Below are 22971 nucleotides of genomic sequence, written 5' to 3'. Positions count from 1 at the left end.
GTTATTATTATCTGTGTTTTTGATTGTAGCCATCCTGGTAGGTGTGAAGTGGTATCTCATTGTGGTTTTGATTTGTCTTTCCCCAGTGACTAATGATGTTGAACATCTTTTCATTTGCTTAGTGGACATTTGTGTATCTTCTTTGAAGAGATGTGCATTCAGATCCTTTGCCCATTTGTTAATGTGGTTATTTGTCACTTTATTACAGAGCTGTAAGTGTTCTTCCTATATTGTAGAGACAAGTCCCTTATCAGATATATGCACATATACTTGTAAATATTTTCTCCCCTTCTGTGGGTTTTCACTTTCTTGGTGATGTTTTTTTGAAGCATGGAATTTTTAAATTTTCATGAGGTTCACATTACCTATGTTTTTCTTTTATTGCTTGTGGTATCATATCTAAAATTCTGTTGCCAAATCTGAGGTCATGAAGATTTACCTCTATGTTTCCTCCTAATCGTTTTATATTTTAAACTCATATTTTGATCTTTGACCCATTTCTAGTTAATTTTAAATTTTTTTCTTGTTTTCTTTTAATATTAATTTCAGTGTAGTTAACATGCCGTGTAATATTAGTTTCAGGTGTACAATATAGTGATCCAACAGTTCAATGTATTACTCAGTGCTCATCAAGATAAGTGTACTCTTAATCCCCTTCACCTATTTCACCAATCCCCCCCCCCCACCTCCCCTCTGGTAAGCATCGCTTTGTCTTCTACATTTAAGCGTCTGTTTCTTGGATTGTCTCTGTCTCTCTCTGTCTCTGTCTCTCTCTCTCTCTCTCGCATTTTTACCCCTCTGCTCATTTGTTTTGTTTCCTAAAATCCACATGTGAGTGAAATCATATGGCATTTGTCTTTCTCTGACTGCCTTATTTTGCTTTTCATACATTCTCTAGCTCCATCCGTGTTGTTGCAAATGGCAAGATTTAGTTATATTTTATGGCTGAATAATATTCCATTATCTATATCTGTACCACACTTCTTCTTTTTTAAAGATTTACTTATTTGAGACACACACACACACACACACACACACACACGCGAGACACAAGTGTGCACGAGCATGTGGGGGGGCAGTCAGAGGGAGAGGGAGAGAGGATCCTAAGCAGGCTCTGCGCTGAGCACAGAGCCCCACATGGGGCTCCATCCTACGACACTGAAATCAGAACCTGTACCGAAACCAAGAGTTGGATACTTAACCAACTGCACCATCCAGGTGCCCCCATATCACATCTTCTTTATCCATTCATCTCCTGATGGACTGTTGGGCTGCCTCCACAGTTTGGCAATTGTAAATAATGCTGCAATAAACATAGGGTTGCACACATCTTTTGAAATTAGTGGTTTTGGGTTTCTTTGGGTAAATACCCAGTAGTGAAATTACTGGATCATATGATAGTTCTACTTCTTAATTTTTTGAGGAACCTCCATACTGTTTTCCACGGTGTTTGTGCCAAGTCTTGTTCCTACCAACAGTGCATGAGGGCTCCCTTTTCATTATATCCTCATCAACACTTGTATTTTCTGGACTTTTTGATACTCGCCTTCTGATTGGTGTGTGGGGTGATATCACATTGTGGTTTGATTTGCATTTCTCTGATGAGTAATGAGGTGGAGCATCCTTTCATGGGTCTGTTGGTCATCTGTATGTGTTCTTTGGAAAAATGTCTCCTTAGGTCCTCTGTCCATTCTTTAATCAGATTGTGTTTTTCCTTTTTAGTTGTTTGAGTTCTTTATATATTTTGGATATTCACCACTTACCGAATATATCATTTGCAAATATCCTCTCCCATTCACTAGTTAGACTTTTTCTTGTGTTAATGGTTTCCTTTGCAGTGCAAAAGCTTTTTATTTTTGCTTTTGTTTTCCCTGCCCGAGGAGACATATCCATAAATATGTTGCTAAGGCCTATGTCCAAGAGATTACTGCTTATGTTTTCTTTTAGGAGTTCTATGATTTAAAGTCTCACACTTAGCTTTTCAATTAATTTTGAGTTTATTTCTGTGCATGGTATAAGAAAGTGGTCCAGTTTCATTCTTTTGCCTATAGCTGTCCAGTTTTCCCAATATCATTTACTGAAAATAGTGGAATATCATTTATACTGTTATAACATTGTTATGAAATACTGTTATGATATTGGGAGGAAAGAAAATGCCCCAGCAGTGGGCCCTGATAGAGTCATTCTCATGGCATTGGGAACTCTAGTTATGGGACTCACACTCTCTCTGGGACCTGAAAATGAAATCAGTACAATTTGGTTGCTTTGGTGACATCTTAAGGTGAAAATGGTGTAGGCATAAATCAGCCAATGTGACGGATGACCTTTATCTGTATGACCTTTTCCAAAATTCACCCAGTGTGTTGCTTCTGGGATGCCTAGGACATGTACTTTATTACTTCTTAGGCCATTTCCTAAGTCTCTTGGGCTCTCTTTAAACTTTTCTTTCTCTTTGTCTCTCTATAAGGTGTTCTGCACAATCTCTTCCACCTGTTTTAATTCACCAATTCTCTATCCAGCTGTGTCCTATATGCTGTCCAGAATTTCTTCAATCTTTTATTCCAGTGGTTATGAGGTTCTGTTCTAGAACATAAATGTTTCTTCAAAATACTTTGCTCTTGTAAGTAATTAGATATTTCTTCCTCATGTTTTAGGTATCTTATCGCTTACTTAAATAGGTTAAACATATTTTAATAATTTATATCTGATAATAAGCCTTTACTAGATACAGTGTGGCTTATTGATACTACTGACAGTGGCCTGCCTTTGGATTATGTCCTTGTTTAGGAGGACTTAATCTGTAGGTATATTGTTAAAGCCTCAACTAATGTTCAGCCACTCTAAAAAGAGGTAGAATTTGTTGTTCCATATGGCAGGCATGAACCAGTTTGTGGTCCAGATGACCTATAACTCTATGTGGCATGTTTCTGATAGAGGCAACACGAAGTTTAGAAGATGCCAGAATCCCACTGTGATTGGTGGATGGGACGCAGAAGGGTGTGCAATCAAATGCACATGTGACGTGGCCTGACATAGCGACGTGTTCCCTGCATTGCACTTTGTCCATTCAGATGTGGAGGTTGCCCGTGACGTCAGGAAATGCAGCGACTATAAATGGGCCAGTGCCCCCAGCCGCCGCCATTGTCCTTCCTTTCGAGCTGTCGGGAAGGTGAGCCCCACATGGCTGAGCCTGGCTGTGAGACCTCTTCTTAGGAAAGCCTGGGCACAGACGGAGGATCCCACGGCAGCCGACCCGAAGAGCCCGAAGCAGAAGGAGGCAACGCGCCAGTGCTGCCGCCGCTGCTGCCACCACCACCCTCTCAACATCACTGCACCCCACCCCCGCTACAGTTTCACCACCTATTCCCCAGGGTTCTGAGGCATGTTCACAAGGGCCTGAGCCCCTCGCAGAAGACCGTGAGCATCATGGATTCGTTCGTCAAGGACATCTTCGAGCACATTGCCTACGAGGCCTCTCGCCTGGCCCGCTCCACCAAGCGCGCCACCATCACCTCCAGGGAGATCCAGACAGCCGTGCGCCTGCTGCTGCCCGGGGAGATTGGCAAGCACGCCGTGTCCGGGGCCACCAAGGCCATCATCAGGTACACCTTCCGCCAGTGAGCTGCCTCCGGACCGCCTGACCACCTCGCAAACCAAAGGCTCTTTTCAGAGCCACCTCACTTGGCACAAAAAGACCTGTAACTCTCCAGAGACCCACCTACTCTAGCGTTTGGACCTGTGCCATTCTGCCCATCCTTATAACACCTTTGTCGTTTATGAAACATTACCAATTGTATCAACCCCACCTTAATGTATGTCTTTAGTGCAATTTCTTCCAAGCAAAATCATCAATTTCCTTTAACCACGTTGCAATCGTTTGCTTGCGTAGAGTGCCATTTCTGTCAGTTATTGGACCTGTGCCATTCTGCCGGTTTTTATCCATTTGTACCATGAACGAAACAGTATGAAACATCACAGCTCGACTTTAATATATGACTGTAGTGCAGTTTGTTCCAAGGAAAATCAGAATTTTCCTTAACCATAATGATTTTCATGGCTTTCCTAAATGGCCATTTCTGTTAATTATTTCTCCAAGTCAACCTTATGGGGATATTTTCTTAATGGTCTTTACCCTTTTGCTTTTATTCTCTCACTAGTGCATGCTGGAATTTTCGAGAAGTTCATTATGTCTGATATGGCAACAGATAAAATGCAGAAGTAGACGTAAAGATACATCTGAGTTCTTTAGGCTAGATATTAAGGAGATATTCAGATATCTGAAACGATGTCAGTCTCCACTCTACTTTTTTAGAAAACATATTTTTCACATGCATTTATGTCATCATGATGTCACGGGTTTTTAAAAATTATTTTAAAATAAATTGACTAAAATTTCTATTCTAATGTTTTGTTAAAGTAAACACTGTCAGATACAACTGGCACAAAAGTTCTTTGGCTTCCTGTTAATTTTGAGACGTGTAAAGTTGTCCTGAGACCAGAAATGGTTCTAGAGATTTACTCATTCTGGTGCAATCAGGTCAACTGAAAATAGCCTCTTCTCGGTGGTCAACTTTCAAAAACAATTCAATGCCTAATATCCATCAAAACTTCCAAATCATATTGTTACCTTAAACGTACTTTATACAATCTTCAGTTGACTTTGGCTCCTTGGACTAATGCAAAATGAAGGGAATTAGTAATCTTAGTTTATCTGGAGACTTCTGTTGAATTAAATCTCACAAGTACACCCAACACAAGGTGGGGGGGTGGTGAGGGACATTCAAATCATGATGTTGACGGAAACTTTCTTGTCACCTTCCTGACTGAAATAGGAACGACAGTAGCATTTCATCCGCAAACATGATATTAGGCTTTCGCTTGAGGTCTATGTGTTCACAATAACATCTTTGGTTTTCAAAGTGTTTTAGGTAACAGAATGGATCTAAAACATTCGCACGTGCTGTTTTACCACCTATCGAGATTAACATTTTTTAATATCGTTTGGCTTATTCCCATAAATCATATTATAGATTTTCCAATAGTCAATCCTGCTAGCATTCTTGGAAGTAAATCCCTTCCTCCTGGATGGCTTTTTCTCGACATTATTTGGGTCCTTTCCTGTGCTTGTTCCTGTGTGTAGTCAGCAACAGACTATAGAGCTCGGATTTCTCATGACTTCTGCACCCTTGGCCACTTGCTTTTCTCAACTGTCCCCAAGGTCTTACTGTGTCCTGGGAGCTACAATTTCCCAGAAGCAGCCCGGACCCAAGGCTTAGTTGGGCTCCCTCTGCAGCAAGAACGTGGACTGTGATAGAAGGCAAACCGGGGGCTAGTGGTGTGGGCTTGACCCCTTAGTCTTTCCTTCACCTGTTTATGTCTGGGTGTCCAACTCTCCATGCTCCTCATATGTGAGGCACAGCTGTGCTTGAGAGAGCCGGCTGTGCTCAGCCCTTCCTGCCCCCAACTAGGGCAAGTTCTGCATTCCAGGCCTTCCCCTACCTCTGTTCCTTGACCTTCCAGCCCCAAGAAGCTGGATTGTACTAGGAATCCCCTGAAAGCCACATTCTTGGTTTGTTTATCCCTTATTTCCTCCTCAAAGAGAGGCTGGCTACTCCTCCCAGGTCGGACCCCACCCTCACGCAGCAGATCATTGTCCAGCACATGTGTCAGGGTTGCCAACGGGCCTGAGGTGTGAGGTAGGGTGACCGTATAATTTCATGTCCAATTAATGCAGATGGTTTTGAGAGTAAAAGGGGTGCTCTACATAATTGTGCTGGGACAGCAGGCAAAATCAGGACACGAGGACTCCCTTCTAGGGAAAAGGTCTGGAGACAGAATAAGGGCATCTCTTGGGGCTTAGGGATTTGCAGAGCACAAAGTTTCGTAGGAAGATGAGAGTGCATCACCTTTTCCATAATCTGTTCTCTTTGAAGTGCGGGTGCCTTTGTTTTCTGGGGAAAAGTAGTGTGTTACGAGGCTGCATTGACAGGGAAAGGAGACACAACATGGTCAGCGCAGCTGTTTGAATCCTACAGCTGCTGGGAACTAGTGCGACTGGGCTCTACAGCAAGAGTGATTAAGGGCACAGGTTCTGGGGTCAGATTAGACCTGGGTTCAAACCCCAGCTGTGCCTCTCCCTAGCTGTGGTGTCTTGGGTAAGTGACTTGACCTCTTTGAACCTCAGTTTCCTCCTCTGGACAATAGGGTCTACAAGGTAGTTGAGAGGATTCAGTGGGATAATGCAGACAGAGGGCTCAGTGAATCGTGGCTATACTTAGTCTCAGTCCTGAGAGGCATGCCCTGAGGCAGTTGGAGGGGTGGGGGGCGATGTGATTTGATGCCAGGCAGCTGTAGGGACTTGCTCTCCTGGCTACCTTGGTCCCATCTGTTTGCTTAAGGCTGATGGTGAGATAAGGGAGGACGACTCTTGCTTTCCTGAGCCTCTGTTAGTAAAGTTGCAGAGATAATGCTGCTCTGAGTTGCAAGGGGAAGTTGCTAGGGAGCAGTTGGAAAGTGTGCCTTGTTACCTTGCTAGCTTTGGGCATTGCTGACTCAGGCTTTTGTTGGCAAGCTGTTCCTCCTCACTCCCACTCACCCTCTCCCACTCACCCTCTCCCTATCCAAGTGCCATTCACCTTGCAAGTCTTGGCTCAGATCCTACCTCCTCTGTGAAGACGACCTGACCATCCCAGCCTACAGTGACTTCTCCCTCCCTGAGCCTCAGTACCTCCAACTGCAAAAGCGGGTGTATTCTTTATAATGCCCCTCCGGAGGGGCCACGATTAGGGCTGAATGAGGGAACAGATGTCGCATGCCAGGTGCAGTGTCTGGTACAGGCCTATGGTGAGTTCCCTGCTCCTTCTCTTCATACGCGTTGAACCCCCCACAATGTGTGCATCCTGGTCTTGATCAGATGCAGCTTTCTATTGGTAGTCATTTGGGAGTATGCCTGTGGTAGGTCTCTGTTCAATTGCAATGTCCCAGAAGTTAGGGGGCCACATCCTACCCTTCCTCACCTTCCAGGATCTAGCACTACACAAATCTCCATAATAAACTTTTTATTTTTTTTTTTAAATTGAGCTCTGGAAGACTCTATGCGGCAGGCACTCTCCTGTGTCTGTTTTACACACAGGTCCAGTCTTTACCCTTTGCCCCCATATTTTCCTTACAGGACAGGCAGGCATAATTCCTTCTGTTGAGAAGAGGGAGCCCCAGAGAAGTTGGGTTATCCACTACCCCCAGCTCACCTACCTAACGCGTGGCCTAGCCAGGAATCAAATCCAGTTTTGACTCCTGTGCTAGACTGGGTCCAGTGAATGCCTGTGAATGTGGGGACGGGAGGATGGACAGAAGTAGAGGCCAGAATAGGAGTGCCTGCACCTTTACTTTTCCTTAGTAGAGGGAGGCTTGCTTGAGAAAAGCCTATAGGTAGTAAAGATTTAGGATTCAGAGGGTCCCCAAGCCCAGGTAAGGTCCCTCTTGGACAGGAAAAAGGAGGGCGGGGAGTGATGGGTCAAGCTAAGGCACAGGGAATTCCACAGTGGCTCCAAGATCCCAAAAATTAGCAGCGGAGGAGGTGAATAAGCAGGTGTCAAATGAGCCTCCTTTGAAGAGGCTTATTAACCCAGAAAGTTTTGAATTCCCTTGGAGTCAAGGCTGAGCATTTCACTCCAATAGAGTACCGATCATGGGACCTATGATTAGGTGTGGAGATAAGCTCTGCTGCACTCTGGCATCAGGGGTGATGATGGGGAAAGCAGAGGGGATAGGCCATTTAATTCAGCAGACCTCAAATCTGGTAGGACTTCAGACTGACCTGGGAACCTGTGGCTATAACCTCACACAGCAGGCTCGGAGGCTGGTAATCTGAGGCTAAAACACAGTCTGAGTCCTAAACCTCCAGCCCGCGGCCTGAGCACTTCAGGGCCATGGGACTGTGCTCAGCCAGGCTTCACCTAGATCTAGTAGAGCTAGGCCTCCTACGGGTAAGTGCCTCAGGGGTCCACGAGCTGTGTCTTTGGTCCCGTCACATCTTCCAGAGGCCTCACTCGGGTCAGAGGGAAAAGCTCTTCTCTGGCTGAGCTCCAGGGTTTCCAGCTCTATCCCTGCCCTGCCTCCCAGGGATTAGGATGCTGGCAGCCTCAGCGAGGGAGCCCGGGATATCCAGGCTCTCCCCCTGCCTCAACCGGCCTGCCACAGCAGCATCCAACTACACTACCTGCTTCCATTCACAGGACCCCTCCAGCCCCCACCCCAGTCCGGGAAGCAGCAAGCAGCAAGAAGCTAGGCTGCCTGTTAGGTAGAACAGAGGTCTAATCCTGGCTTACCTGCTTCCTGAACTGTGTGACGCATGGCAATTGACTCAACTTTCTAGTCCTAGGTTTATTCTTTGTCCATCGGGGATCTAGCCAGTCCTTACGTCATAGGGCTTTAGAGATCCATGAGGGACGTTATCATGCCCTCCCTCCCCACCTAACTTCCCAGAAGGGAGGAAAATCCACTGGCAGAAATGCAATAAAACTGTCACATCTGGGGGAGGTCAGCTATCTAAACTGTACAACTTGGGATAGTGTTTTTGTCGTTCCCTGCAACAGGATAAACATTCCACTTTTCCCCTAAGATCGGGGGGAAAAACAAAGGAAAACCTGGAATCGCCACTTTCAAGTAATTTTCAGCTCTCCACCCACCATAGTTTAGCCAGGCTATCCCCAAGAATGGTCGGGAAATCTCATGTTCGGGTTTACAGCGCAGCCTGCATTCATCTATTCATTTATGCAACAAACATTTGCTGAGTACCTACTACGTCAGGCACTGCTAGGTGCCGCGAATCACAGAAGGATAAGCTGAGAGCCCATAAACTGGTTAGAGTCTAGAGGGGGGAGGCAGATACTTTGGTCACAGAGATATAATATATTAAATGCTATGACAGAGATGTGCTCAGGTTATTTCGGGAGCCCAGAGGAAGGGCTTCGAACACAGCCCAGGGGCTAGTCAGGAAACTCTTTCCGGAAGAGGTAAAGTATTAAGTTATGTGGGTTTTTTAGTGTTTTTCACGTTTCACGTCATATTTTGTTTGTTTTTTTGTTTTCAGTCCTGTTTTCAGAACGAGGAGGCAAGAGGAAAGGGAGACGTCTCAAGCGCAGAAACAGTATTTCCTCCCAATGTCATTTATCTGCAAATAGTGAAAGTTTGACGTCTTCCTTGCCAATTTGGATGCCTTTTATTTCTTTTCGTGGTCTGATTGCTGTGGCTAGGGCTTCCAGTACTATGTAGAGTAAAAGTGGTGAGAGTGGACATCCTTGTCTTGTTCCTGACCTTGGGGGGAAAGCTCTCAGTTGCTCTGCATTGAGGGTGATGCTAGCATGGGGTTTTTCATAGCTGTGGGTTTTTTTCATGGTAGCTGTGGGTTTTTTTTTAAGATTTTATTTATTTATTCATGAGAGACAGAGAGAGAAGGCAGAGGCAGAGGGAGAAGCAGGCTCCCTGCAGAGCATGGAGCCCAATGCGGGACTCGATCCCAGGAGCCTGGGATCATGACCTGAGCCGAAGGCACATGCTTAACGGAGTGAGCCACCCTGGTGCCCTGAGCGGTGGGTTTTTATGGCTTTTCTTATGTTGAGGCATGTTCCCTCTAAACCTACTTTTGTTGAGGGTTTTTATCATGAGTGGATGTTGTACTTTGCCAAATGCTTCTTCTGCATCTATCGAAATGATCATAGGGTTCCTATCCTTTGTCTTATTGATGTGATGTATCATGTTGATCGATTTATAAATATCGAGCCACACTTGCAACCCGAGAATAAATCCCACTTGATCGTGGTGAATGATTTTTGTGGATGTGTTGTTGGATTCGGTTTGCTAGTATATTATGGAGGAATTTGTGCGTCTATGCTCAGCAGGGATGTGGGATACTGGCCTGGAGTGCTCTTTTTTCGTGGTGTCTGTATCTGGTTTCGGTATCAGGATAATGTTGGCCTCATAGAATGAATTTGGAAGTTTTCCTTCCTTTTCTATTTTTTGGAGTAATTTGAGAAGAATAGGTATTAAGTCTTCTTGAAATGTTTGGTAGAATTCACCTGTGAAGCCATCTGTTCCTGGACTTGTGTTTGTTGGGAGTTTTTTTATTACTGATCCAATTTCTTTGCTGGTTATTGTTCAGTTCAAAGTTTCCACTTCTTCCCGTTTCAGTTTTGGTAGTTTATATGTTTCCCTTGGAATTTAGCCATTTCTTCTAGGTCAATTTGTTGGCAGAGTTTTTCATAATATTCTCTTATAATTGTTTGTATTTCTGTGGTGTTGGTTGTTATTTCCCCTCTCTCATGTGTGATTTTATTTATTTGGGTCCTTTCTCCTTTTCTCTTGATAAGTCTGGCTAGAGGTTTGGCAATTTTACTGGTTTCCCGCCACCCCAAAGAACCAGCTCCTGGTTTCAGTGATCTGTTCTATTGTTTTCTTCGTTTCTATATCATTTATTTCTGCTCTTATCTTTATTATGTCCTTCCTTCTGCTGGTTTTAAGTTTTGTTTGTTGTTCTTTTTCTAGTTCGTTTAGGGTTTACTTGAGATTTTTCTTGCTAATTGAGGTAGGCCTGTAATCGCTATACACTTCCCTCTTTGAACTGCTTTTGCTGCATCCCAGAGGTATTGGACCATTGGGTTTTCATTTTCATGTGTTTCCATATACCTTTTTAATTTCCTCTTTTATTTCCTGGTTGAGCCATTCATTCTTTAGTAGCATGTTATTTAACCTCCTCATATCTGTGGTCTTTCCAGATATTCTCTTGTGGTGGACTTCTAGTTTCATAGAGTTGTGGTCAGAGGAGATGCAGGGTTATGATTTTGATCTTCTTGAATTTGTTGAGGCTTGCTTTGTGGGCTAAGATGTGATCTATTCTGGAAAACGTTCCCTGTGTACTTGAAAAGAATGTGTATTCTGCTGCTTTAGGATGGAATATTCTGAATATATCTGTTAAACCCATCTGTCCAGTGTGTCATTCAAAGCCCTTCTTTTCTTGTTGATATTCTGTTTAGAACATCTGTCCATTGATGTAAGTCAGGCGCTAAAGTCCCCTTCTACTATTGTATTATTATCGATTACTTCCTTTGTGCTTGTTATTCACTGTGTTATGCATTTGGGTGTTCCCATGTTGGGTGCATAAATATTTACAATTGTTATATCTTCTTATTGGCGTGTCCTCTTTATTATTATATAGTGTCCTTCTTTGTGCCTTGTTGTAGGCTTTTTCTTTTTTAATCGTGCTATGATAGTCTCCATACAGTTCCTCATTAGTTTTTGATGTAGTGTTCATGATTCATTATTTGCATATAACACCCAGTGCTCATCACAACACATGCCTTCCTTAATACCCATCACCTGGCTCCCCCATCCCCCACCCCCTCCCCTCTGAAACCCTGAGATTGTTTCCTGGAGTCCATAGTCCCTCATGGTTCGTCTCCCCCTCTGATTCCCCCCCTTCAGTCTTCCGTTCCTTTCCCTAATGTTCTCCATGCTATTCCTTATGATCCACATATGCGTGAAACCGTAAAGTTTAGTTTGTCTGGTACAAGTATTGGTACTCCAGCTTTATTGTGACATGCATAGGCACGATGGATGTTTCTCCATCTTCTCACTTTCCAACTGCAGCTGTTTTTAGGTCTAAATGAGTCTCTTATAGGCAGCATATAGATGAGCCTTTTATTCTCTAATCCATCCTGTCGCCCTATGTCTTTTGGGATTGGAGCATTGAGTCCATGTACATTCAAAGTAATTATTGATAGATATGTATTTATTGCCATTTTATTACCTGATTTGTGGTGGTTTCTGAAGAGTTTCTCTGATCTTTTCTTGTCTTTCTCTCTTTTGTGTTTTGCTGATTTTCTTTAATGATGTGTTTGGATTCCTTTCTCTTTATTCTTTGCCTATTTATTAGCGGTTTTTGATTTGTGGTTACTGTTAAGTTTGTATATAAACTCTTCTGTATATGGCAATCTATATTATGTTGATGGTCACAAATTTTCCTTTATCACTATATTTTGCCAATTTATACATATGTCTTCGCGTGGGTCTGTTTCTTTTGATTTTAATGGGAGTTCCCTGTGCCCCATGGATATGGATGTCTGCCTCCTTCCCCAGGTTAGGGAAGTTCTCAGCTAGGATTTCTTCAAAGAAAGGTTCTGCCTCCTTTTCTCTCGCTTCTTCTTCTGCGACTCCTATAATGTGAATGTCATTACATTTGATGGAGTCCCTGAGGTTCTTAAGTCTATTCTTGTTTTGCATAATTCCTTTTTATCTCTGTTGTTCAGCTTGATTGCTTTCCATTACTCTGTCTTCTAGGTCACCCATTCATTCCTCTGCTTCGTCCATCCTGCTGTTCACTCCATGAAACCTGTTTCTAATTTCACTTACTGAGCCCTTTATCTCTGCTATGTTACTCCTTATCTCTCTGTTAACCCTTATCATGTGTCTCACTCATGTCTTCCACTCTTTTCCTAAGTTCAGTGAGTATCCTTACTGATCGTTGTTTTAAATTCTCTATCAGGCCTGTTACTTACATCTGTTTGGCTTAGATCTCTGGCTGTGGCCTCATCCCCTTCTTTCGTATGGGATAAATTCTCTGTCTCCACGTTTTGTCTGCCTCTCTGTATCTGCTCCTGCGTGTTACAAAAGTCAACTACGTCTTCTGATCTTGGAAGTAGCAACTTTAGGAAGAAGTAGTCCCAGAGTGCCCTTCAGTACAGTGTCCCCTGTTCACCAGAAGCTGGCACTTCAGGAGAATATCCTATGTGTGTTGCTTATGCCCTGCTGTTGTGTCTGAGTCACTTTCCTTTCAGTGCAGTCATCTGCACTGACTCTCTGCCTGTTGTGGGCTGTGCTGCTTCACTGTGGTGTTACTGGGACACAGGCCGGCCAGCTCTGGGAACAGGGGGGGATGTGCCTATCAGGGACCTTGGGAGCAAAATGTGCATTGGGCCACTAGTCCTATGCCAGATTCCCCCAAGTGCTGTGGTGCCTGTGTCTGTGCGTGTGGTTGGCCAGTGGCATGAGGCTGGGAGTGGCTGGAGGCAATGGCTGGGTACAGCTGGGCCCCACCCACAACAGTGGCTGCGGGTACATGGCTGGGCAAGGAATGACAGCTGGGCACGGATCTGCACCTGGGGCAGGGAAGCAGCTGTGCACCCAGTGGCTGGGTGTGGTATGCACTGCTTTAACAAAATTTGCCCTGAACCAAGAGCTAAGCCCAGCAGGCCTGGAGTGGGCAAGTCCTCAGGAGAGCTGGTGGGCATGACACACTGCTAGCACCTTAGGTAGCAAGTCTCCCTGCAGTGCTCAGATGGCTCTGTATTTATGCTGGGGGGCAGGGGAGGAAAATAGCCTCTGCAACTCCTCCTTCTTCAGGGAGGTCCCCTACCACGCTCCAAAATCAGTATGAACAGTTCCGTCTCCTGTTTACCCCTGGCATGGTGCAAACTGCCGTTTTTATGTCGCCCATCCACACAGGCTTCTCTCTCTTTAAGGGTGGCGACCCAGCTGTCACTCGCCCTCCTGGCTTGCCCAGTGTGGAGTCAGCTGACTTTCAAAGCTCCAGGCACCAAGTCCCACTGGTTATACAAACTCATGGTATTCAGCCCTTCTGGTTTCCACAGCCAAAAAGTATGGGTATTATTCTCCCCCATGTGAGCTCCCTGGTGCGAGGGACAATTTCTCTGCCCTCTCCCCATGCTTAGCTCCCTCCTTCCTGCGGGCAACCTCCCTCCACGTTACTGACCTTTTTAACCTTTCAGATGCAGCTTCCTCCCTATATTTAGTTGTGGGGTTTCTTCTTCCAGTCCTTGGGTTGCTCTCTGGTTTATTTAATTTTTCTGGATGATATCTAGTTTTAAATGTGGGACGAGGTGAGCTCAGGCTCCTCCTACTCTGCCATCTTCCCAAGCTCCTCTGGATTCACGGTCTTAAAATGACTTTTTAAATAATATGATATGTATGAGACCAATGTGAATGAATAACTGAAAAACCACTGTAAGTCATGTGGACAAAAAGGGCCTTTTGAACCAGCAGCAATCAGCATGATAGAAATTAACTGACTTAGAGAAACAGGATTTTATTTTTCTAAATGGTTACAGTCCTTTCTCTAAAAAAGCATATGGCTCCGAAAAGAGATTTTTGGCTTCAAAAATTCAGTTCCTAATGTAAATGGCAATTTCTAAGGACCACCCACAGGGATTTACTGGCACTTCATTTTCTCGTAGCTTTCCTTGGGTATTTATGCACCAAGTCCCCCATCCCTTTCCATATCCCTTTGGCTTTATCTCTCGTTTAATGGGCTCAAGAAAAGGTTGGATTGCTGTAGTTTACCTAGCTTTTGTCTCACTCTTCGGCTCAGAGTGACACCATTAACCGGCTTCTACATTAAAATCAAAGGTCATTTAAAATTTAAGAGTGCACATGGAACACAAACCAAACATAACAAAATAGTGGGATTTCGTACAACCTGTAACAAATTTCAAAGGATTGAAGACCCCCCACCCCAGCCCTACAGTGTGTTCTCCCTTCACAAATATATAGGACGCTAGAAATCAATAAAATGGAAAGCACTTGGATAATCACCAACCACTTTGAAATTCAGCATGTACCTATAGGAAGAGGAAACAATCAAAGGAAAAAAGTCCATGCGCCAAGAAAAAAAACACAATGAGTGTTAAAGGGCATTACCGTTATCCTATGTCCTCCTAACCATCAAATCACTTGAGGTAGAGGAATGAGTCGCCTTAGTTCTCTTAATTGCCAAGCAGCCTCCGCTTATTTTGATGCAAAAAGATAGGGACAGGTCCCACTGTGACATCTGCATGTTGACACTTCCACCACCCTGGTTCAAAGGAAGCACTTCAACAGAAACCCACAGGCAGACATGTCAACGATCACGTCACCTTGCCCGTCAATCTCTAGGCACAGGAAGGCTATTATTGGTTCAACCCTGGTCACCCCACCACACATTGGGCTAAAGGCCGTGGATGCTGCGCTGCCAGTTGCTTATTGGCGGCTGCCAGCGGAGGCTGGGAGCACAGCTGCTCTCATTGGACGACCCCGTCATCCAGGCGTAATTGCCGGGCAAGAAGGCTTTTGTGACAAAATGGAAAGATGGTAAGCTACCAAGGCAGAGAATCAGATAAATTTGAATGAAATAAATTATGCCTTTCTTTTTTTATTTCATTTTATTTATTTATTTATTTATTTTTATTTTATTATGTTAGGTTAATCACCTAAAGTAGGGCATTCACAAGGTCGGGAGCTTGAGTAGGGCACGTGTCTAGATAGGTTGAGTTTTCTGCACGGTGTTTGTGTCCTCTTTTATGTATTTAAGTGAAATAGGATGAGGGGATACTTTGAGGGAATGTGAATGGGGTAAGGGTGAGTTTTGTATCTGCTACAGTGCTTCACTTGTTGCATTATAAGCACACTCGGAAATTCTCTATAAGACATTACTCGACACAAGTTGGAGAAGGAGAATACAAAAGGCAAGTAAAATTATTGTGGACCCACCTGTGACCGTAAAGATTTCCGAAGGCGCTGACCTGAAGGAATGGGCCATTTAGGAATGTGATAAAATGCGACAGGGTCAAGGGAAATCATAAAAGACTGCCCAAACACATATATTAAAGGGACTTTCTCATGGTAAAGGTGTTTTCACGATGGGCAGAATGGCACAGGTCCAAATGCTAGAGTAGGTGACACTCTGGAGGTATACAGGTCTCTTGTGCCAAGTGAGGTGGCTCTGAAAAGAACCTTTGTTTTGCGAGGTGGTCAGGCGGTCCAGAGGCAGCTCATTCGCGTCTGCTGAACATGATGACGGCCTTGGTGGCCTCGGACACAGCGTGCTTGCCAATCTCCCCGAGCAGCAGCAGGCACACGGCTGTCTGGATATCCCTAGTGGTGATGGTGGAGCGCTTGGTGGAGCAGGCCAGACGAGAGGCCTCCTCGGCGATGTGCTCAAACATGTCCTTGACGAACGAATCCATGACGCTCACGGCCTCCTGCAAGAGGCTCAAGCCGTCGTGAACATGCCTCTCAGAACACTGGCGAAGTAGGTGGCTTAACTGTCGGGGCAGCGGCAGCGGCGGCAGCAATGGGGGCGACCTCCGCGCCTCAGCTGCTTCTGCTTTGGGCTCTTTGGGTCTGCTGCCGTGGGCTCCTCGGTGCCGAGGCTTTTCTCAGAAGAGGTCTCACAGCCAGGTTCAGCCATGTGAGACTCCCTTTCCCGTCAGCTCAGAAGGAAGGGCACTGACGGCGGCTTGAGGGGTGCCGCCCATTTATAGTCGCTGCATTTCCTGAAGTCACTGGCAAGTCCTATCTGATTGGACGAAATGCAAAGACAAGAAGCGAGTCACTGAGCCAAGTCTTGTCAGATCTAATTGCTTCCCTCAAGCTTGACATCGAAATCAGGCGGCTTCTAATTTTCTTGTGGCGGCCGCCAGAAATAGGTTCAAACATTCCATGTAAAGGTGTAGTTTACCTCCAGATGTTGGGTCACGTTCTTAGGGTTGTGAAATACAGAGCAACAGCAAGCTCTGTGCTGAGGTTGGACCCCGCTTGGGAATCACTCCCTCTCCCCCTGCCCATTCCCCTATTCCCCTCCCTGTCTCTCTGACTCACCTTGGAAAAAACATTTCCATATTGAAAATCTGGAGGAAACTACACCTTTACATGCAATGTTTGAACATTTTTCTAGTGGCCGTCACAAGAAAATTAGAGGACGCCTGATTCCGACTCTGACTGAAGAGACGTCAAGCTCGACGAGGGCAAGCAGTCAGATCTGACAAGACCTGGCTCAGTGACCTGCTTCTTAGAGTTGCATGCTGTCCAATCAGATAAGACTTGCCGGTGATGTCAGGAAATGCAGCGACTATAAATGGGCCCTCGCTGCTCAAGCTGCCGTCAGTGCCCTTCCTTCTGAGCTGTTGGGAAGGTGAGACCCACATGGCTGAACCTTGCTGTGAGACCTCTTCTGAGGAAAGCCTTAGCACCAAGGAGCCCACAGCAGCGGACCCGATGAGCCCGAAGCAGAAACAGCCCAGGCACGGAGGCTGCTGCCAGGGTAGTAGCCGCGGCTGCCACCGCCTTGTCTGCCGCCGGCGCTGCCACTGCCCCGACAGTTTTGCCACCTGCTTCTCCAGGCTTCTGAAGCATGTTCACGAGGGCCTGAGCCTCTCACAGGAGGCTGTGAGCGTCATGGATTCGTTCGTCAAGGACATCTTCGATCGCATCGCCGAGGAGGCCTGTCGCCTGGCCCGCTTCACCAAGCGGTCCACCATCACCACCAGGGATATCCAGACAGCTATGCGCCTAGTGCTGCCTGGGGAGATTGGCAAGCACGCCGTATCCGAGGCTATGAAAGCCGTCATCAGGTTCTACGGACGCAAATGAGCTGCCTCCGGACCGCCAGACCACCTCGCAAACCAACGGCTCTTTTCAGAGCCACCTCACTTGGCACAAGAGACCTGTAACTCTCCAGAGACCCATCTATTCTAGCATTGGATCTGTGCCATTCTGCCCGTTCTTTTTTTTTTTTAAAGACTTTTTTATTTATTGAGAGAGCAATAATGAGAGAGAGAGAGCATGAGGGGGGGACGGTCAGAGGGAGAAGCAGGCTCATTGCTGAGCAGGGAGCCCGATGTGGGACTCGATCCCAGGACTCCAGGTCATGACCTGAGCCAAAGGCAGTCGCTTAACCAACTGAGCCATCCAGGCACCCCTGCCCGTTCTTAAAACACCTTTGCCGTGAGGAAGTCCACTTTAATATATGTGTGTGGTGCAGTCTGTTATGATTTTCCTTGACCATGTTACATTTCATCACATTCCTAAGTGGCCCATTCCTTCAGGTCAGCGTCTTCAGGATTCTTTACAGTCACAGCTGGGTCCACAATAATTTTAATTGCCTTTTGTATTCTCCTTCTCCCACATGTGCCAAATACTATCCTATAGAGAATTTCCGAGTGTGTTGATACAGCAACAAGTGAAGCACTGTAGCAGATACAAAACGCTCACTTACCCCATGCACATGCCCTCAAAGTATCCCCTTATTCTAATTCAGTTAAATACATAAAAGTGGACCCAAACACCGTGCAGAAAACTTAATCTATCGAGAATCATTACCCTATTCCATCTCCTGACCTTGTGAAAGGTGATTAATGTAACAAAAAATAAATATAAATAAATAAATAGATAGATAGATAGATAAATAAATTAGTAAATAAATAAAATAAAATAGTAAGACATACTTCACTTCCTTCAAATTTATCTGATTCTGTGCCTTGGTAGCCTACCATCATTCCCTTTTGACACAAAAGGCTTCCTTCCCTGCAATTATGCCTGGATGATGGGTTAGTCCAAAGAGAGCAGCTGTGCTCCCAGCCTCCACTGGCAGCAGCCAATAAGTAACTGGCAGCTCAGGATCCACGGCCATTGGCCCAAAGTTTGGTGGGGTGACCAGGGCTGCACAAATAATAGCCTTCCTGTGCCTGGAGATTGAGGGGTAAGGTGGTGAGATCGTTGACATATCTGCCTGTGGGTTTCTGTTGAAGCGTTTCCATTTAACGAGGGTGGTTGATGTTTCAACATGCAGATGTCACAGTGGGACAAATTAATGATATCAGGAAAACAATTCAAGAACAAATCTGAGAAGTTCAACAAAGAGACAGAAAAAGAACTAAGCTGAAAATTTGAAACTGAAGAACAAAATAAACTGAAAAATTCAATAGAGAATGTCAACAGCAGACTTGAATGAGCAAAAGGGAGACTCAGTGAGCTCGAAGACATATCAATTGAAATTATACAACTAGAAATGAAAAAAGAAAAAAAACAATGAAAAGAAATGAAGAAAGCCTATGTGAATTATGGGATACCATCAAAAATAATAATGTAGGAATCATTGGCACCCCAGAAGGAGAAGAGAGGGAAAAAGAGTACAAAGCTTACTGAAAGAAGTCATGACTGAAAACTCCACAAACATGGGGTGAGATGTGGACATCCAAGTTCAAGATGCTAATAGGTCACCTCAAAATTACAATCCAAAACATGCTTCACCGAGACACATAACAATCAAATTGTCTAAATCCAAAATCAAAGAGAGAGTTCTAAAAGCAGCAAGAGAAAAAAATTTTTTCTCTCATACAAAGGAAGCCCCATAAGGGTATCGGTGCATTTTTCAGCAGAAGCCTTAAAAGCCAGGAGAGGATGGGATGATTGATATATTCAAACAGCTAAAAGAAAGAAACTGCCCGCCAAAAATACTTGACCCAGCAATGCTGTCCTTCAGAATTGAGGTGAAATAAAGACTTTCCTTAATAAATAAGAGCTGAGGGAACCTGTCGTGACTAAACCTGGATCACAAGAAATGCCAAAAGGAGTTCTTCAAGCTGAAACAAAAGGACACTAAATGGTAACACCAAATATATGAAAATATACAACACACTGGTAAAGGTAAGCATATAGTCAGATTCAGAACACCCTAATACTGTGAATGCGGAGAGGGGCTGACCGGGTAACCTGAGAATAAAGGATAAAAGATAAAGGTATTGAAATCTGCCATAATATCAACAAATTGTTAATCGATATGCACACAAACACACATAGACACACACGTAAACGATGATATAAGAAAAGAAAAAGGATGGGCAATAACAGAATGGAGTTGGGGTTGTGACCAAAGTTAAGCTGTTGTCAGTGTAAAAGAGAATATTATACCTACAGGATGTTGTATGTAAACCTCACGGGAGTCACAAAGCAAGGATCTACCATAGATACACAAAAGATAAAGAGAGAGGAATCAAAGCACACCAGTATGGAAAATGGTCAATTTACAAAGGAAGTCAACAAGAAAGGAAGAAGTGAAAAGTAGAATTACAAAACAGCCAAGAAACAAATAATAAGGTGGCATTACTAAGTATATCAATAATTACTCTCTTAATGGAGTGAATTTTCCAATCAAAAGACCTGCAGTGGCTTAGTGATCAAAAAGCTAGATCTAACCAAAGGCTGTCTACAAGAGACTCACCTCAGCTCTAAGGACACACAGAGGTACAAAGTGAAGGGATGGCAAAAGATATTCCATGCAGGTGGAAACCAGAGAGAGCAGGGTTAGCTATACTAATGTCGGACAAAATAGACTTTAAGCCAAAATGGTAATAGGAGACAGAGATGGTCATCAGGCAATGACGAGGGGGTCAATTTTTCAGGAAGATATAACAATCATAAATATGCACTCCACACTGGAGCACCGAAATATATTAAGCAAATTCTTAAAAAACCGAAAGAAGAAATAGACAATAATATGATAAAACAAGGAGACTACAATACCCCAATTTCTTAAGATGTTATTTATTTATTGGACAGAGAGAGTGAGCAGAAGCAGGGAGAGTGGCAGGTAGAGGGAGAGGGAGAAGCAGGCTCCCCACTGAGTAGGGAGCCCAACATGGGGCTCTATCCCAGGACCCTGGGATCATGACCTGAGCTAAGACAGACACTTAACCGACTAAGCCACTCAGGCAAATCCAAAAGCCCACTCTCAATATTGGATGGGTCCTCCAGACAGAATATCAACAAGGAAATATTGGACTTGAGCCATACTGTACGCAAAATGGTCTTAAATGGATATATATCGAACATTTCATACAATAGCAGCAGAATACACATTCTTCGCAGGTTCACACAGAGAATTCACCAAGGTAGATCACAAAAAAACCCTTAGCAAACATAAGAACATTAAAATCATACTATCTTTTCCGACTACAAGCCTATGAAATATCACTAACAGGCAAAAAGTTAGAACATTCACCAGTATGTGGAAATTAAACAACAGGCTTCTTGATAAGAGTTGGGTCAAAATGAAATCAAAAGGGGAAATCCAGAAGCAAATGCAAATGGAATCACAGCATATCAAAGCATATAGGTTACTGCTAAAGCCGTTCTAAGAGGGAAACTTACAGTGACAAACACCTACATTAAGAAGCAAGAATGACATCAACCTAACTTTTCACCTCAAGGAGCTAGGAAAAAGAAGAACAAACTAAACACAAAGTCAAGAGAAGGGAGAAAGTAACAAAGATGCGAGAGGAAATAAATGTACCAGAGACCAGAGGAAAGGATGGACAAGATAAGTGAAACTAAGAGCTGTTTATTTGAAAAGAGAAATAAATCGGTGAAACTTTAACTAGGTTAACTCTGAAAAACAGAGAGAGGACTCAAATGAATAAAATCAGTAATCAAAGAGGAGACATTACAACTGACACCACGGAAATACAAAGGACCATGAAAGATTACTACAAATGGTTATATGCCAACAAATGGATCACCTAAAAGAAATGGATAAATTCGCAAAACACACAACCCACTAAGACTGAATCATGAAGAAACAGAATGTGACAGGCCAATATCAAGTACAGAGATTGAATCATTACACAAAACCTGCCAGAGCAGAAAATCCCAGGAACATATGTGTCCCTGGTGACTTCTACCTAAACATTTAAAGAACCAGCACCAACACTCTTTCTCTATAAGAAAGAGAAATCAAGAAACCAATCCATTTACACTCGTATCATAAGGAAGAAAATAACCAGGATTAAATTTAACCAAGGAGGCAAAAGACCTGTGAACTGAAAACTATAAGACGGTGAAGAAAAAAATTGAAGAAGACACAAATAAATGGAAAGATATTCCATCCTCGGGGACGGGAAGAGTTGGTATCGTTAAATGTCTATCCTACCCAAAGCAATCTAGAGAGGCAGTGCAATCTCTACCGAAATTCAATGGCATTTTTCACAAGAATAGAACAAACAATCCTAAACTTAGTATGGAACCACAAACAATTGAGCAATCAAACAAACACAAACCTGAAAATTTGCAGCGAAGTCTTGAGAAAGAAGAACAAAGCTGGAGGCCTCACACTCCTGGGTTTCAAACACTTTTACAAAGCTATAACAATCAAAACCGTATGGTATCAGCATAAAAAAGAGATGCCCAGATCACCCGAAGAGACTATAGAGAGCTCAGAAAGAAAGCCATATATATACAGTCAATTAATTTACAAAAGGAGCCAAGAATATACAACGGGGGAAAGAACAGTCCCTTCAGTGGTATTGGGAAACCTGGACAGCCACATGCAAAAGAATGGAATGGGATCACCGTCTTACACCATGGGCTAAAGATGAAACGTAAGACGCGAAACCATAAAACGCCTGGAAGAAATCATAGGTGGTAAGCTTCTTGACACCAGTCTTGGTAATTTATTCATTTATTTATTTTTGGATCCGACACCTAGGTGAAGGACAACGGCAACAAATATAAACACATGGGGCTACATCAAACTAAAATGCCTCTGGACAGCAAAGGAAATTGTCAACAAAATGAAAAGGCAACCTGGCCAACGGGAGAAAATACTTGCAAATCATGCATCTGATAAAGGGTTAATACCCAAAATACAAAATGATGTCCAAAAACTCAAGAGCAGAAAAAAGAAAAATCAAACAACTTGATTAAAAACCGGGCAAAAGATCCGAATAGACATTTTTCCACCGAAGCCTTACTGATGCCCAACAGATACGTGAGAAGGTCTTCTTTTCACTAATCAGGGAAAGACAAATCAAAGCCACAACAAAGTAAAACTTCCGACCAGTTAGAAGAGCTAAAACCAAAAAGACTGGGAATAACAAATGCTTGTGACCGGGACGGATGGAAAAAGGAAGTCTTGTGAACTGTCGGTAATGTCTGGAATGTAATTGGTGCACCAATGAAGAAAACAGCATGGAGGTTCCTCAAAAAATGAGAAGTACCATATGATGCAACCATTCCACTTTGGGGGTATTTACCGGAGAAACGGGTACAATGAATGGGCACTAAAATGTTCATTGCAGCATCATTTATGACAGCCAAGATATGGAAACATTTTAAGTATCCATTTCAGTCCGCAGGATATGGCATGGT

At 43.9% G+C, this 22971-nt stretch overlaps 1 protein-coding gene and 2 pseudogenes across 1 annotated transcript; 2 read left to right on the top strand and 1 right to left on the bottom strand.

The window, feature by feature from the left end:
- Nucleotides 1-3180: 3180 nt before the first annotated feature.
- LOC114203859 (histone H2B pseudogene) lies at nucleotides 3181-3621 on the top strand (annotated as a pseudogene).
- Nucleotides 3622-15818: 12197 nt separating this feature from the next.
- LOC114203573 (histone H2B pseudogene) lies at nucleotides 15819-16237 on the bottom strand (annotated as a pseudogene).
- A 734-nt stretch (nucleotides 16238-16971) lies between these two features.
- On the top strand, nucleotides 16972-17418 carry LOC148163035 (histone H2B, sperm-like). The gene has a single exon (XM_088028963.1). The coding sequence runs from the start codon at nucleotides 16972-16974 to the stop codon at nucleotides 17416-17418; it is 447 nt and encodes a 148-aa protein (XP_087885089.1).
- Nucleotides 17419-22971: the final 5553 nt, after the last annotated feature.

Source organism: Eumetopias jubatus, unplaced genomic scaffold (assembly GCF_037043125.1).
Source record: "Eumetopias jubatus isolate StellerSeaLion01/CBP00866 unplaced genomic scaffold, mEumJub1_p1.0 scaffold_11, whole genome shotgun sequence".
NCBI classification, from domain to species: domain Eukaryota; kingdom Metazoa; phylum Chordata; class Mammalia; order Carnivora; family Otariidae; genus Eumetopias; species Eumetopias jubatus.
The sequence above is the reverse complement of the archived record's forward strand: the minus strand, read 5'-3'. Positions and strand labels throughout refer to the sequence as shown.

Coding starts and splice junctions, on each gene's coding strand:
- LOC148163035 (XM_088028963.1), top strand. CDS start 16,972: ATGGCTGAACCTTGCTGTGAGACCTCTTCTGAGGAAAGCCTTAGCACC.